The 17,209-nt window shown below is 40.9% G+C and overlaps 2 protein-coding genes across 3 annotated transcripts in view; both read left to right on the top strand.

Annotated features, from left to right (window-relative positions):
• Positions 1–107: 107 nt before the first annotated feature.
• The window catches only part of LOC131136601 (ATP-dependent translocase ABCB1-like), a 50,409-nt gene continuing 33,307 nt past the window's right edge, over positions 108–17,209 (top strand). For both annotated transcript variants that reach the window (XM_078797838.1, XM_078797839.1), the window contains exons 1-11: positions 108–273; positions 1,893–1,944; positions 2,012–2,093; positions 3,153–3,315; positions 3,386–3,428; positions 3,502–3,693; positions 3,767–3,938; positions 4,020–4,144; positions 5,249–5,420; positions 5,506–5,619; positions 7,153–7,263. In XM_078797838.1, coding sequence (XP_078653964.1) covers positions 249–273; positions 1,893–1,944; positions 2,012–2,093; positions 3,153–3,315; positions 3,386–3,428; positions 3,502–3,693; positions 3,767–3,938; positions 4,020–4,144; positions 5,249–5,420; positions 5,506–5,619; positions 7,153–7,263 — 1,251 coding nt within the window. In that variant the 5' untranslated portion in view covers positions 108–248. The remainder of the gene's footprint in view (positions 274–1,892; positions 1,945–2,011; positions 2,094–3,152; positions 3,316–3,385; positions 3,429–3,501; positions 3,694–3,766; positions 3,939–4,019; positions 4,145–5,248; positions 5,421–5,505; positions 5,620–7,152; positions 7,264–17,209) is intronic.
• On the top strand, positions 9,227–16,021 carry LOC144901935 (phosphatidylcholine translocator ABCB4-like). The gene is made up of 12 exons (XM_078797846.1): positions 9,227–9,260; positions 9,325–9,429; positions 10,313–10,390; positions 11,506–11,589; positions 11,670–11,873; positions 12,210–12,310; positions 12,390–12,530; positions 12,885–13,041; positions 13,129–13,326; positions 14,835–15,041; positions 15,196–15,342; positions 15,417–16,021. Exons 2-12 carry the CDS (start codon positions 9,382–9,384, stop codon positions 15,627–15,629), a joined length of 1,578 nt encoding a protein of 525 aa, XP_078653972.1. The 5' UTR covers positions 9,227–9,260; positions 9,325–9,381; the 3' UTR covers positions 15,630–16,021.

Here is a 17,209-nt window from a genome sequence, read left to right as displayed (position 1 = left end):
TCGTGTTTGAATGTGTATTGACATAGCAAATCGTGACCTCAAGCGACGTTGACAACCGGAAGTAAACAGTGCGACACCCAGTGGCGGCAAAGATGAGCGTCTGGTTTAGTTGCTTTATACTCAAATCACCAAAGCTATTTTATTTAATTTCCTGAGAGGATAAAACATCGTTGTATCTGCAAATACACAATGGAGATGAATGGACCGCATAGTATTTAATAATAGTTTGCTTCTGGTATTAATTTGACATGTTGAACTGCCATCATTTGAACGGTAAGTACATAAAAGACATCTTAACACAGCACCAGCTAGAAAGCTAGCTTATTCCTAATTCAACAATATTAAGAATGACATTTTATTTATTTATTCCACATATTAGCAAGCTGCTAACAAGGAGGTTTTGTGATTAAAAATACATGAAAAAGAAATGTATGCCAAAGCAAGCATTAACCTTCCTCTTGTGTTAGCTTTCTGGTATCATCTCTTATGTTAACAGATCGTTTTTTACCCATGTGTTAAATCAGCTATAAAATAAATAAAAACAATAAGTTACCATTAAATTTGCTTCTCATGTCTTGCGTACCTTCCCAGTTTGTGCAGGGGTGTCAAACGGTAGATGGTAAAAATGACTGAAGGCCCTCATCTGTTTTGTAATGACTTTTTTTGCATGACAATCCAGAGGAATAAGCTAACTCTTTTGGACTATCCTGATATGAATCCAATAGAGAACACCTGAGGGCGGATGTTTACAAAAATAGACATCAGTTCCAGACAGTGGAAGCCATCTTCACCACCTGGGGCATCAAGCATGCCCAAACCAACATTTTGGAATAAATGGCTTACTAAAAAACATTTTTGTCTCACTACCATTTCTTCTTTTTGTATTTTGTAAAAATGTTATCTTAACGGAACTATAAAGGTGCGAATTGCCACCGTAAAATACTAAATAATGACATTTTTGTCTTTGCTCCAGTTGAATGTTTTTTCCGGGAGCCCCTTAATCCAAACACCCGCCCCCAAAATGATGAATGTTGTTTAGAACTTTGAGAGTTGACGTGTAAACACATTTAATGGCCGCTACCTTTGGTCCACGTGTTTATATACATTATTACCTTTAGTAAAACCGTTATCTAAAATGTGTTGCACGTGCACGCTCTCTCACACACATTCAAAAGTCGCCTACAATTTAGCAATAAATTCCCTCGCTAGATACGACATGCTCGTCAGGTTTATCTTTTTTTTAGTCTCTCATCTCCTTATCTCTTTTTGGCTGTTATGACTAAATATGTATAGGTAAAATAATAAATAGCATCATGCTGTTTGTACAAACATTGCTTCAACACCTCAGTCCCTAATGATGTATTTATTACCTTTTTCAATATTTAATGTACTCCATAGTGGTCAAAAGGTGAGGTCAGATGAGGGTGCGGAGTCAAAAGCAGTTGAATAGAGTCCCTTTTTGTCGCTGACACACCTCCAAACATAAATTCATAAATCAATGATGCGCCACGACGGGACATAAACAGCCAGTAAAAATGAAAACCCAACGTAGATGAGCCATCATCAGCCAGTGAAGGCTGTCGGGGAGGGCAGCTGAGCATTGTGTTTATTCTTGTGAACAGACGTTGGAGCCACGTGAGTGGGAGGGAGAGGTAGGAAAAAGGGCGAGTGGAGAGGAGGAGGGGGGGGGGTCCAGTCCAGTCCACTCGTCAGTCACCTCTGTGAAACACAGGAGCAGGGAGGACAAGCTCTCAGGAGGAGTGGGGGGGTCTGTGTGTGATCACCATCTCCGTCTGAGATTGGAGTCCCTTTTGGAAGTTGTTTTGTTGGTTTTTTTTTAAATCATTAAGTGATCAGCTGTGGTTGATTCCCATTGCCATCTTGTATTCCAGACATGGATGAAACAGGCGAGTTGAAAAAGGACAAGAGACGTATTTATTTCAGGTAATGTTCTGTAACTCTTGGATTCAAAAGACGGGAATTGCGCTGATGATTTTGTATTTTTACCCAGTAACTCAAAGAGTAAGGATGGCGAAGTTAAAAAGAAGAAAGAAAAAAAGGAGAAGTTGCCCATGGTTGGCCCCATTGAACTGGTAAGTTGAATTATTTCTGTTCCTTTACAGCAGGGGTGTCCAAAGTGCGGACATTGGGCTGTTTTCATCTTACAGCTTGTTTTTTTTAATTGGCTTTTGGCATATTCTAAAATGGAAATTCATTATTTATTAGGGCCATGATAAATAATGCGCTAATGGCGGTTATTCTATCCATCCATTTGCGATATTGCATGTGGTCATTATGGTCGCCAGCCCATCACAGGGTAAATGTAGACACAGAACCTCCAATGGAATGAATGGTTTAGAGATAGGTAGAGAAGGTAGAATTGAGGTAGAATTGTGGAATTGAACCCTGGTCTCCTAGCTGTGAGGTCTGCACGCTAACCACTCGACAGCTGTGCCGCCATATTATATATATATATATAGATATATATCACACTTTAATTTGTAAAATAATTTTTTTTATCGTGTAATTTTGCACTCCACCCTCTCTGTGGTCAATTTGAAAAACTTCAGCTCTCTGAAACTTTGCAAAGACAAACGATAGTTTTTTTGTGCTGTGGGAGCATTACCCCACAGACAATTATTGGGTATTACAGTGGAACCTTGGTTAGCGTCGTTCATTTATTCCAGACTAGTCAGACTCTAACCGAAACGGACGCTAACCACATCAAATTGTCCCGTAAGAAAGAATGTAAATTCAATTCATCGGTTGATCAACCACCAGCACCTTCTTGTTTTGACATGAGTTGTTTCTTGAATTTAATACCGGCTTATTTTTAAATGTGTTTTTAACCAAAAATCAGCAAATGCTGAATGATAAATGTGTGGAGGGGGGGTCCAATGTGTGTCCTAAGATGAGGACCACCTGTATTGACTTATATTGGAGTGTCTTCATCGTCTGCATCCTTCAATTGTTTTCAATTGTTCAATTTTCAATTGTTCCTTATTGTGTATTGTATTATTGTGCTTCTACTACTGCTGTCTGGAAATGGCTTTAAAATGAGATTTCAGCGTTTCCCCAAGGCCTTGACATCTTCTGATTGGCGGCACTGAGTGAATTGGAGGGAATAATGTCTCCTTTTCTGGTGAACACAGTTCAAGTTTGCAGAAGGCAAAGATTTGGCGCTGCTCATCTTTGGGACACTGATGTCCATGACCCATGGCGTGGTGTTGCCGATGATGCTAATCGTGTTTGGGGACATGACGGACAGCCTCGTGAGTGATGCAGCGGCCTCGCTCATGAACACCAGCCACCCCAGTGAGTTCACACAAACATTTCCACTAGCCTGACTAGACGGTATCCTGAGAAAAATGTTTTTTTTTTACAGATTTCACAATGCCAAACAGTACCTTACAGGCGGACATGACCACGTAAGACCAAGAGGTCCAATCAGGACTTATCCCTGATGAGATGACATTTGACCATTTTTTCTCCTAATTCCAGCTTTGCCATCTATTACTCCATCTTGGGCGCTTTGGTGTTGGTGGCCGCCTACATGCAGGTTGCCTTCTTTACGCTGTCAGCCGGACGGCAGGTCAAACGCATTCGAAAGCATTTTTTCCATAGCATCATGCGACAGGACATCGGCTGGTTCGACGTCAGCGAGACAGGAGAGCTGAACACTCGTCTCACAGAGTGAGTAACGTCAACGCAGCGTAATAAGTCCCATTTAAGATAACCATTGATATGATTTCATGTGCACTAACAGTGACGTCTATAAGATCCAAGAAGGTATTGGAGACAAGGTGGCCATGCTGATCCAGTCCTTTACCACCTTCTTCACCTCCGTCATCATCGGTTTAGTCAAAGGATGGAAGCTCACCTTGGTCCTCCTGGCCATTAGCCCCTTGCTGGGTATTACGGCGGCACTTTTCAGTATGGTAAGCCTTGCTCTTTGTTCGGCCATCTTGAAATCCCGATTCTTCTCGCTCTGCTTATACGCATCTCATCTTTTTGAGTAGGTTCTGACGTCATTCACCTCTAAAGAGCAGACTGCTTATGCTAAAGCGGGGGCCGTGGCAGAGGAGGTGCTTTCTTCCATCAGGACTGTGTTTGCCTTCAGTGGTCAGCAGAGGGAGATTGACAGGTGTGTGGTAGGATGGTATATGCCGCATGAGTGACGATTACTATTTCAACTTGACGGCGCAGTTCCAGTACCGTGAAATGTGGCGCGTTATTATTGTAGAGTCCATTTTTTTCCCCCAACTTTATGTCAACAACAAAATGGCAGTGCGTCTCTGCGTCCTCTCTACATCCACACGACACTTCCTCTCTCTCCACCAATCACGTGCGAGGTGCATTCACGGACATTCGAACTCAAACAAGCCTTTATGTACTAATGTATTAAGTTCTCAACGCCACACACACCAGATATTTGAATCATCATATATCATCATATATATCATATATCATCATATGTTGGCGCGCCCAAGGAGGACAGTTCCCTTGGACTTCAAGGTGAAACTTGCTTTAAAAAATGTTTAATACATTTTTTAATTTGTCAAATAAAATAAACAAATATATAAAATATATAAATAATAATAATATGAAATATATATGTATATATATAAATATATATAAATAAAAGAATAACAATAAATTAAATACGTATAAGAAATGCATAAAATAAAATAAACAAATATATAAAATATATAAATAATAATTATATAAATATTTATATATATAAATAAAAGAATAGCAATAAATTAAATACATACAAGAAATAAATAAAAACTTCCACATCCAAGCCGTCACTTCTATCTGCAGGCAGCGTTTTGAGTGTGTGACTAAGCTAAGCTAACAACCATGAACACATCCCAAAGATGAAAATTTATAAAATCAAAATAAGTGAGATCAAATTGACAGCTTCCACCTTGTGTCGTACAAGTTTATACGTCATACTTTGCGGCTACAAAAAATGTTTCTTCAGTAAAAGAGGGGCCAAAATTGCTATTTTGATAAAGGTAAAGGTTGCCGACTCCTGGCCTATGCAGTTCATGTCAGAGAGGATGGAGGAAGCGAAGGTACAATGAAGTCATTTCTGTCGATGGTAAAATGACTGTATAGAGTTTTTGTCTGGAGTCTGGATTGGTTTTCAATGGCTATGTTTACATGCAGCCCAAAAAACCAAATATTGGTATTGGTACAGATAAGCCACGGTTGATTCTTATGTCTTTGCATCGTCTCACAGGTATCATAAGAACCTGCAGGATGCTAGGAACATGGGAATAAAGAAAGCAATAAGTTCAAACATCGCTATGGGCTTCACCTTCTTGGTCATCTACCTGTCTTATGCTCTGGCCTTCTGGTACGGGAGTACACTCATCCTGAGTGGAGAGTACACTATCGGGGTTGTACTCACGGTGAGTGGAACGAACATTAACACCATTAAGAACATCCGGACCACGCTCTGAATAGAATTTTGAAGCTAAGAAATTGTGTGTTAAGGTTTTATTCGCTCTGCTTCTCGGAGTGTTTGCATTGGGGCAGACCTCACCTAACATCCAGTCGTTTGCCAGTGCTCGAGGAGCTGCACACAAAGTGTACAGGATCATTGAAAATGTAAGGAAAAACTACATTCTCTCTTTTTCTCTGTCCAAGTTTAGGCAGAACATGTTTTCTCGTAGAGCTGCCCTGCTGTCGGTTTGCATCAGTGCATAAGCACACGTGTGTTGTGGCACACCAGGAAGCCACTTTAACACGGCGGACGACGGCGAGGAGGCGGTGAGGGGGATGGAATTCGCTCTAATTGGAGCGCCCTCTGTTTCAGTGCATATTTGGGAGATCTGAAACAAACGACGATTGCAGTAGCCTGACTTAAAAATGTTCATCTAAGTCATATTAGCAATATGACGAATATGCGAGGTCAACATTCGTTTTAAGACGAGATAAATGAAAGTTGTTCAGGCTGCGGCTTGCTAGCTTTTGATTATTTCTTAACCTTCCTCTTGTGTTAGCTTTCTAGTATCGTCTCTTATGTTACCGGGTCGGTTTTTGACCCGTGTATTAAATCAGCTATGAAATACACTAAAAACAATAACCATCAAATTTGCTTCTCATGTCTTGGTTACCTTCTTAGGCTTCCTCATCCATGAAAATGTTGGCTTTAATACTTTTGGTGTGGGCATTTTTTGTCACTATACCCCTCCATTTCAATTTCCAAAAATGGTCAAATGAACCTCAAAAGAATCATATTAATAAATTTAATTCTTTTATTACCTGGCTATTAATGAGAGCTATAGAACATAGCTCTTAAATCAATTAGTTTGATTTATTTTCTCATTTTAGTATTAATCACTAAATAAACATCTATGGTGTTGGGGTGAATTTTGACCCATATATATTCATGTCAAGAAAAGGTAGAAAAAGCAACACAACTTTAGTATCAACTGCAATCAAAAAGCAGAACAGGTCCAGATCTTGCTGTACTTCTCGCCATTCTTTCCATGATCCAAATTGTAAATGTGAAATCAGCCATCAGTCAAATGAGTGAATTCACCTCACATGTATACTGGAAAAGCGGTCAAAATGATGAGATGATGATGAGAAAATGAGCTGGTTGTCATTGTGTTGGCTAATTGTACACTCAAAATATTGCTTTATAGTCATATTATTAGAACCGGGTCCAAACACACCCTAACATTACAGTGGTCATAATTTCAACCAAACCATTTTAAAATGTATTTTTTTGTTTTTATTTTGTAGAAATAGAGTTTACTGACAAAGTCAAAAAGCCTTAATGCAATAAACAAATGTGATGTGATTCTTTTAATGCATTAACATGTAAAACGGGTCGGTGCCGACCCTAACACAAGAGGAGGGTTAAGGTATCTTCTTCCATCCATGTGGAGAGACTTCCCCAAACAACAGTACGTTTGTTTGCGTATCCGCACATTGAGCACAGCGGCTCAAGTAAAAGGCTGCATAAACAAACACCAGCCCGGTTCGATCCTCCCGCAGAGCAGACGCTCTTCCTCACATTGTGTCTTTCTGGCCTCTGATGAATATCAGTTTCTTTGTCCCCGCTGTGACTAAACTTCCAACCACACCTGAGAAGTACTCAGTAGAAGTACACGAAACATTTTTGCTCTGCAGAAACCGAGCATCGACAGCTATTCGGACGGCGGCTTCAAACCTGACGCCATCACTGGTAACATACTGTTCAAGAACATCCACTTTAACTACCCCTCAAGGCCGGACGTCAAAGTAAGCTACTCACTGACACTGTTTAACATGCTAACCACTTTTCCATCTATTTAATATACTTATATTTAAAGTATGAATGTAGTTCAGTGCTTCTGATATCGTTTAGGCCTGCAGATGAGGCTTTGCTGGCCCTAACTGCATACCATTGGTATATTTGCAGGTATTAAACAACATGTCTCTGAGCGTGAAAAGTGGACAGACCATTGCTTTAGTAGGAAGCAGTGGCTGTGGAAAAAGCACCACCATCCAGCTGTTGCAGAGGTTCTACGATCCTCAGGAGGGAACCGTGCGTTCGCATTTATTAAAGTTCTCCCTCGGACAGATTTAGTCACAAGAAATGGACACATAAGACACCCTCCGTCTTTGCAGATATTCGTCGATGACCACGACATCCGTTCTCTCAATGTCCGCTATCTGCGAGAGATGATCGGAGTGGTGAGTCAAGAGCCCATCCTTTTTGCCACCACCATCGCAGAGAACATCCGATACGGCCGACCGGACGTGACGCAGCAGGAGATCGAGCGAGCAACCAAGGAGGCCAACGCCTACGACTTCATCGTCAACCTTCCTGATGTGCGTTCGTGACTTAAACACATTTGTCCGCCACTTTCCAATCATGACACTGTTTGTCGTTGAGCAGAAGTTTGAGACTCTGGTCGGGAATCGGGGGACTCAGCTGAGTGGAGGACAGAAGCAGAGGATTGCAATTGCTCGGGCGCTAGTCCGGAACCCCAAAATCCTTCTGCTGGATGAAGCAACATCTGCTCTGGATGCTGAGAGTGAGACTATTGTACAGGCGGCACTGGACAAGGTACAGCAGACTACTTTAGTTTGGCTTATGCATGCTAGGCTAATCGTGGGCGATGCCATTCATCGAAGTTATGCTGAATTGGGGACTGAATTGACGATTTGACGTTTCACCTTCTTATCCGAACAGGTTTCATCCGTTCATACTCATGACTTGATCAGACAAATCGATCTGGAAGTCGCCTTTTTTTATTTAGGCGGGATGTATCAGCGCTTATTAAACTAATAGTTATCTTGCATTACTATCCTTTTCAGTGTTTACGGGCAAGCGTTATTGTAGACGTTATCATATGTAATGTATACACACAGGAGCTGCTGTCGGCCACAACTCACTACAGTATCTGCTCTCTCCACGCAAAGAAGCTGCTGCTAACAATTAGCGACACAGAACTGTAGCTAGCTGACGTCATAGGGGCGTGTGAAAGGCACACAGATAATGCGCTACATCACATTTTTGAAACACTGCGATCGAGTTCGACGGTCGCAATGTAGCATGACTGTAATGTGTCATGATACCTAATACTGTAACCATCCGTTAACGTTTACAACTTCGTGCAGGTCCGACTGGGTCGTACCACCATAGTTGTGGCCCATCGCCTCTCCACTATCAGAAACGCTGATATCATCGCTGGCTTTCAAAACGGAGCAGTTGTGGAGTTGGGGACTCACAGCCAGCTGATGGAAAAAAAGGGTGTCTACCACAGTCTGGTCACTATGCAGGTAACACTGTCCCACAACGTTCATCTAGGATCAGAAGTGTCAACCTTGTGGTTTACTGGAATTCTCATCTTAAAGACCTTCGAGGACGCCCAAGATGAGGAGCAGTATGGCGACCAGGAGGAAAAGAGCCCGGTATCATGCCCGGATTCCCCTCTGATTAGGAGAAGGTCCACAAAAACGTCTTTTGCTGGTTCAGAAGGAAAGAAAGAAGAGCAAGAAAAGCTGGTGGACGGCAAGGACAAAACCGAGGAGGTGAGATTGGTGCGTTGTACATCTTGAACCACATCCAAACATGAACCAGATTTTTGTGTTTCTGTCTGCAGGATGAAAAAGTCCCACCCGTGTCGTTCTTAAAAGTCATGCGTTTCAACCTTCCCGAGTGGCCTTACATTTTGGTTGGGACGATCTGTGCTACAATCAATGGAGCAATGCAGCCTTTGTTTGCCATCCTCTTCTCCAAGATCATCACTGTAGGTTCTTGTCGTGCATATAAAAGTTCTGTGTGAAATGAAGCTGCCTTTTCCACATTTTCAGGTGTTTGCAGAGCCGGATATCGAAGTTGTTCGACAGAGATCTGAATTCTTTTCACTCATGTTTGTTGCTATCGGAGCCGTATCTTTTTTCTCCATGTTTCTCCAGGTATGCATACCAGCATTCAAATTTTAAGAGCAGTCGAAAAAAAATTTGCAAGAATGTACATATGGCACTGTTTGGTCCTAAGGAGGTTGGAAGTACAGATTCAAAATGCAAAAAGAATGGTAATGGTTTAATTTCATTTGAACATGCATCACATTACAATTGAGTGCATCCCATAATCAGTTCCCAGTTCCACATGTCCAAAAGGAGTAGGAAGAAGCAAAGCTTATTAAATCCTACCCCTCCATCTGGTACTTTTACAATCAGTAACTGTTAGATTTGTTCACTTCCTGCTTTCCATAATATAGTTTAAGGTTTTTTTAAAATAATGTACCTCGTACCAAGGTGATATAATAAGAAGTGGGAGTGAGATAGAAATGTCAGATAAAAATGTTTTGAGTAAGCCCTGTGACATAGCCAGCAGCCGTTTGACACCCCTGCACAACCTGTAGCTGCATTGTTCCATTGAAGGATAATCATGGCGCCCCCTAAACTGTGCCGTGTGGAAAACATCTCAGTAATTGGACTTCGCCCGGCACCTCAACAACTTTAATTTGGGCCCGCGGGTGGATCCAGATCCTGTGGCTCAGGTTCGGTGAAATTCCTTTGGGTCTACCGTTTGATTTCTTTGTTCCATAACCCTTAAGTTAGGTCAGGTCAGATCTTACTGCGTCCAACCTCAGAAGCAATGGCGCACTGCGAGAGGCCTTGCTTATGCAGCTTAACAATACGGCCGTATTCAAAGAGACCGGCAATATGTACATTCTTGCGGTCTTTCAACTGGTCTTGACATTTTGATCAGGAGTTGTGTTCAATGACAACATCAAGGGAGCCATTTTTTACATTTAAAGTTTGTCTGTGTGCTTGCGTTTGTCACAATATCCAGGGTTACTGTTTTGGTAAATCTGGAGAGATCCTTACTATGAAACTGAGACTTTCAGCATTCAAGTCCATGATGAGGCAGGTATGTTCTTCCCTGAGATCATATTTCTCCTCTCTTGTAGAGAAGTATTGGATGACATTTTTAGGTTATTTTTATTTTTGTTTTATTTTAGCTGTTTGAAGATGAACTATGTCAGCAAGTTGAAGTATTTGTGATTTTAGAAATAAGGAGTTAGTATGTTCTCTGTAGGCGGCATTATGAATTATCCTTACTGACCCTTTTTTGCAGTACATTTAGTGAGTACTGCAAAAAAGGTCAGTAAGGATAATTCATAATGCCGCCTACAGAGATGCAGTACATTTAGTGAGTACTGCAAAAAAGGTCAGTAAGGACAATTCATCATGCTGTATAAGATGCACCGGCCTTTAAGCCACATTTTGAGAGAAAAACAGATGTGTACGTTTATAAGCCACAACGGACTATAAGCCACATGCCCATGTCATCACCAGTCTGTGAGGACCGGGTAGCTCTTTATCTCGTTTATCAATATAACAGGATTACTCACAGTGTAGAAGGCTAAAACCATTGCACAGCAACTTCACAGTCAAAACGAGGAAATATTGCTACCAGGGTGCTGCAATAACGTCAGCCTCTCCGGCTGCAATAACCAATGAAATACTTTGCTGGGACCAAATGCATTACGGGATGAAATTAAAGTAGCTTTTGTTTTTTTATTTTAAACTTGTATTGGTACTTGCATTGTATATTTATTATCAAATGTTTGCGTGTTAAGTTGCTGTGCGATGATTTTAGCCGTCTTTGTAAGATGACAACGTCAGTCAGACAATGTTTTTCGCGAGTTTCCTTACCGCTTGTGATTGGCTCCTGCCAAAGAATGAGCTACCGTTTCCTCACTGACTTGCAAGCGGCACAGTTTTGGCTCCTTCAGAAGTATCGGAATGGTGAGGTACCGGAAGGCCAAGCGGTGGAACAAAGGCCGACCTCAGCCTATTGTTCTCCTCAACCTTTGGATGGAGTAGAGTAAAGCAGTAACTTTTATTGTAGACTATTTATAATTTAGCTCATTCCAATCTATCAAGATATTACAACCTTAAAATACGGTCCGCCGGAAGATGGAATGATCCGTATAATGATTGATTGATTACATAACACAAGTCAAATTTGTTTTCTTTTAGGATCTTGGCTGGTTTGATGACCATAAAAACAGCATTGGTGCTCTCACTACAAGGCTGGCCACAGATGCTGCTCAAGTCCAAGGCGTAAGGCGTTTCATCCACTCAAGCCACACATACACATCCTTTAAGCGTTAACGTTTAAAGACTTTTTGTCCTCTGCTCAGGCTACGGGAGTACGTCTGGCTACTCTGGTCCAGAATCTAGCCAACATGGGCACCGGTCTGATTCTGGCCTTTGTGTACGGCTGGGAGCTGACGCTGCTCATCCTAGCAGTGGTGCCTGCTATGGCAGTGGCCGGAACGGTGCAGATGAAGTTGCTAGCCGGGCAAGCTGCCGAGGACAAGAAGGAGCTGGAGAAGGCTGGAAAGGTGGGGGTTATGTTGGAGGAAGCTTTGTTTGTGTTCCATTCGGCCTCATTGTCCCAGGCAAAACCCAATCTTTGCAAACATTTACAACACGGATATCTGAAAAAGGCATATTTTTCTGGTTTTTTTTGTCCACACCCAAGCGTTGTTTTGGTGGGTTTTAAGCTTGGAGGCCATTTTCTGTCCCTCCACGATGGTGAAACCAAAGACGGTCCATAAAGGTGTCGCTGAACGACTTTGGTGTCGAACTTGACTTTACCTCAGTGCTTTAAACGCTGGGATAAAGTCAAGCGTACGACGTTAGCACGTAAATGTGATGCTCATGATCTGTTTCCTCAGATCGCTACAGAAGCCATCGACAATATTCGCACCGTTGCATCCCTGACCAGAGAACCCAAGTTTGAGTCTCTGTATCATGAAAACCTCCGCGTTCCATACAAGTAAGGACAAATCTGTGGTTTTTTTTTTGTTTTTTTTTTTTCAAAGTGGTCTTGTTAATGGTTTTGTCCGTTTTTGCAGAAACTCCCAGAAAAAAGCCAACGTGTACGGCTTTACCTTTGCATTTTCCCAGGCCATGATCTACTTTGCTTACGCAGGATGTTTCCGGTTTGGAGCTTGGCTCATTGACAATAAACGAATGGACGCAGAGGCAGTTTTCTTGTGAGTCAACTTACTTTGGTTGTGGTTTTACATCAATAGATCACCCAATATGGAATCTCTGGACGCATTTTTACGCTTGGAAGTGGTTTTTGGTTGGCATGCCTGCAACAGTGAGGGCAACGTTCAAATTTGGACAGTAGCTGAGAAAGCTATGTTTATCTTTTAATCATTTACTTACGAGCTCAAAAGGCATTTGCGTGGCAACAGTGACCGTGATGGGATTATAAAGAAAGAACAGTAAACATACCGATGCGAGGAGCAGCTGTTTTCACATTAAAGTTCATCACATGGCGCTTTTGATAGCGCTTGTCATATAACGTGACTAAATGACAGTAAACGTTGTATTCCATCCAGGGTGGTTTCGGCGGTTCTGTATGGCGCCATGGCTCTGGGAGAAGCCAATTCCTTCACTCCCAACTACGCAAAGGCCAAAATGTCTGCTGCACACCTCATGGTGCTTCTGAACAGAGAACCCGCCATAGATAATCTCTCAGAACAGGGGGAGTCACTGGTATGCCACGCGACGCCTTACTTAACCTTTCTGTTTACATACAGATTATGTAATCAATTTTTTCCCCCACCCTCCTCAAAACTCCAGGAAAAATTTCACGGTAATGTGCAGTTTGAGAGTGTAAAGTTTAACTACCCCTCACGCCCCGACGTGCCAGTCCTGCGAGGTCTGAATCTGAAGGTGAAAAAGGGAGAGACGTTGGCCCTGGTGGGGAGCAGCGGCTGTGGAAAAAGCACAACCATCCAACTTCTGGAGAGGTTCTACGACACCTCCAACGGGACAGTGGTGAGAAGACACACGGCGGCTTTATGACGCTCATGCCTCTTCACCTACCGCCTGTTGCCTGGTGGTTAATGGTTAGTGTTTTTATAGCCGCTTTACTGGGCTGCACTGATAAGATCACAATACCGAGCACGGGAGGTCATTCTGAAAGCTGCTGCTGCTGCTGACCAATCAAATACAACATAGTACACGGAATATTCACCGCTGACTTGGTCTTAATTTGGGACCAAAACAATGCTAAACTTTAAAGTTAATCTTTGACATGATTACTGTATTTTCTGGACTGTAAGTCGCTCCCGAGTTCCTACGCATGTATTGAATTTGATTGTTATACATTTATTAGCTGATTCATCTGAAAGTTATTGTTTCCATTAATAAAGTTAGGGATTAGGCTCTAAAAAAGGGGTCGGCAAACTTGTTCACTCACGGGCCGAGGTAACAAAATTGTAAGAAAATATATTTAGAGAAATATATATATATATATTCATTCATTGTTGCTAAAAATGGACATATAGCAGATTTGATTACACTTTTACAGATAAAATAAGACAAATTTGAATAGTGGGCATGTAAGAAATATATTTTCTCAAATATTATTATATTATATATAATATATTGTATATATATATATATATACATTTAATATATATATATATAATATTTTCTCAAATATTATTATATTATATATAATATATTGTATATATATATATATATACATATATATATATATAATATATATATATATATTATATATAATATATTGTATATATATATATATATATATATACGTACATATATATATATATATATATACATATATATATATATATATATAATATATATATATTTGAGAAAATATATTTCTTACATGCCCACTATTCAAATTTGTCTTATTTTATCTGTAAAAGTGTCATCAAATCTGCTATATGTCCATTTTTAGCAACAATGAATGAATGTGAACCCAATGAATCAGTTAAATACTAACAAAAAAAAACTCATCCTATGGTGAGTAATTAGTTTTACATGCAGAAAAAAAAATGCAAAATAATTCTAAATGCCAGACAAAATTGATAACGAACATTTAACATCACTTTTACCGTCAAAAGGGGTACTTTGCGAGGAGTTCTTGAATTCAAAAGTGTTTCTCACCATCTTTAGCAAAGTTCTGGCAAGCACAGCTGGTTTTTTTTTTGGGCCCCATGGTGGATTATTTTTGCAGACAGTCACACACAGTTGAACAGAATGATATAGTTTGTTACGTGCAATGTTTGGCCGGAAGATAACAGAGACGGCATACAAAAACTGAGGCAAAATTTTGGCAACAAGTTTTGTAGAAAACCAAAACACGGAGCATTAAAAAAACAGGGCTTCAAAACAATTTGTTTATATAATGCCCCAAACAACAATCCTCCTTGTTTGAAACTTGATATTTCATCTACTGAATTTTGACCTACCTGGAGACTTGGACTATATAACTTCTGCCTTGCTTATCTTCTGATTTTTCCTCGCAGATGCTCGATTCCAGGAATGTGAAAGAGCTGAACATCCACTGGCTGAGGTCTCAGATGGGTATTGTGTCCCAGGAGCCTGTGCTGTTTGACTGTAGCTTGGCTGAAAACATCGCCTACGGGGACAACAGTCGCACTGTAACCATGGAGGAGATTAAGGCGGCTGCTGAGGCCGCCAACATTCATAGCTTCATTGAAAGTCTACCAAAGGTAATCGTCTTGATTAAAGCTCACTTTGTATAGACTTGATTTTACTCCTTGTTAGTATTTTCTAGTCAACTTAATGATGACTTTGTTGATTTTAAAATCTGAAAACAAAACAAATTATTACGCCGCTGACTGTTTTCTGCGTTTACCTGAGCAGAAGTATGACACCCAGGCGGGCGATAAGGGCACCCAGCTGTCAGGTGGTCAGAAACAACGAATAGCCATCGCCCGAGCCATCCTCCGTAACCCCAAACTGTTGCTTCTGGACGAGGCCACGTCTGCACTCGACGCCGAGAGCGAGAAGGTGGGTCTTTACCTTCTCTTCTGGAAGATCTCTGCATTCCTCCGTCTCATTTGTGTGACCTTTGTCCTCTCCAGGTGGTGCAAGAGGCGTTGGACAAAGCGAGGCAGGGCAGGACGTGCATCATTGTAGCCCACCGTCTGTCCACCATCCAAAACGCAGACCGCATCGCTGTCTTTCAAGGAGGGGAGGTGGTAGAACAAGGCACACACCAACAGCTGTTAGCCAAAAAGGGCGTTTATCACATGCTGGTCACGACCCAGATGGGTCACGGAAGGGAATCAGAATAATCACATGAATTAACTTTATTTGAACAGGTATGCAGGCTTTGTATCATGTTTTTTTAATTATCAGTAGTGGCTGTTTGTTTGAATGCACTACCTCAGCATTGGCATTCGTGCTGACTTCATCATCGTCATCATCATCCTCACACAAGTTGCCTTTTAGTCAAATGGCTTGTTTAGCACGTTTTTGTGCCTTTTCCTTTAGGGCTGTCCAAGCACTGTGCCAGATTAGACCAATGTAACATTACTAGCATATTGTACAATCTGCACTGGAGTTGTACTACTGATGTTTGCTGACAAATTGATGAATGTGAAGGCATTAAAAAGTCTTGAGTTTGGAGAACTACAATGTAATATTGAATGTATTAAGTATTGATTAAAGTTTTGTATTTGGTTCACACTGATTGTCTGTAATGACTGACTACATAATGTTTCTTTTACTGCAATGCCACTGGATGCATTTCACAAATTAATTAATATAGTGCAAAATATGACAAATACAGCAAAATGCAATAGAAATCATAGACTTTCTAAATACATATGTTTTTTTTTTACATTATTAGACCCTTATAGATAATACCCTCGTAGGTAATAACACAACTATAGTCACATTGGCTGCTTGTCACACAAGCTTACAGCCATGCACCCTTGATTGACACAAGCTGGGACCAGTTAAATACCAACATTTAAATGACATCCGCTCAGGAAGGAAGACACGCCCTTGTGTGGGCGTATCTCAAAGCTCTCGCGCACTTAGCTTAACCTCTTTCTGGTTTTTACAACGACCTGTTCATGTAATGAGAAGTCTGGCATACAGGACTTTTGTAGACAATTTTTCACACAATTTTTTAAAAACTCTTAACCTAATAACTTCACAACCTACGAGGTCATTTCAGTCCAACCGTGTTCAACGTTCTTACTTGTAACAAAGGAGCTAGCATGCTAGCATGGCAACCGGAACCGGAAGTTAACTAAAGCACGTCTACGTTGTCATCAGCGGTTTAAAAACAGGTTTTTGTTTATTTTTCATGAAACAATTCTCAATGCATATAAAAAAGTGCGATAAATGAACATTTAAGGCTACTTTTATCTTTATTGAGGATGTGATTCTTAATGTGGCAGCAAGACACCAGTGCATCATCTTCCTGTTTGTCATCACATTTCTTGAATTTCTCCTTCGTCATCAAAGTTTCGGCACTTGAACCTTTCTGTGATTCCATTTGGAGTTTTTTGAGGTGAGAAACACTGTTGATTTACTTGTATTACAAATACTTGTATTAAGAGGCAGTGAAATAGTGATCATTTTATTGTATATGCAGCTACTGCCACCCTGTGGAGTTAATGAAAACTACATCAAGAGGTTGCCTATAACCACATAGCGACATATTCATATGAATGCTTCTGAGGGTTTCAGATTTTCAGTTAAGAGGCGGATTCAGTCGATAAAGGCCCAGGTACGGAATAGAAGAAGTACTGGCAACACCCAAGTCATTTAGGTAGTTAAACAACGCTGTGGGCAGCTTTTTCTCGAAGCAAACATTTCATAGCCTGTTTTTATTTACATATAAGAACAAGATCTACCAGTT

Source organism: Doryrhamphus excisus, linkage group LG17 (assembly GCF_037039965.1).
Source record: "Doryrhamphus excisus strain RoL-2023G ecotype Guam linkage group LG17, RoL_Dexc_Guam_v1.1, whole genome shotgun sequence".
In the NCBI taxonomy this organism is placed as follows: domain Eukaryota; kingdom Metazoa; phylum Chordata; class Actinopteri; order Syngnathiformes; family Syngnathidae; genus Doryrhamphus; species Doryrhamphus excisus.
This window is presented reverse-complemented; position numbering and strand designations above follow the sequence as displayed.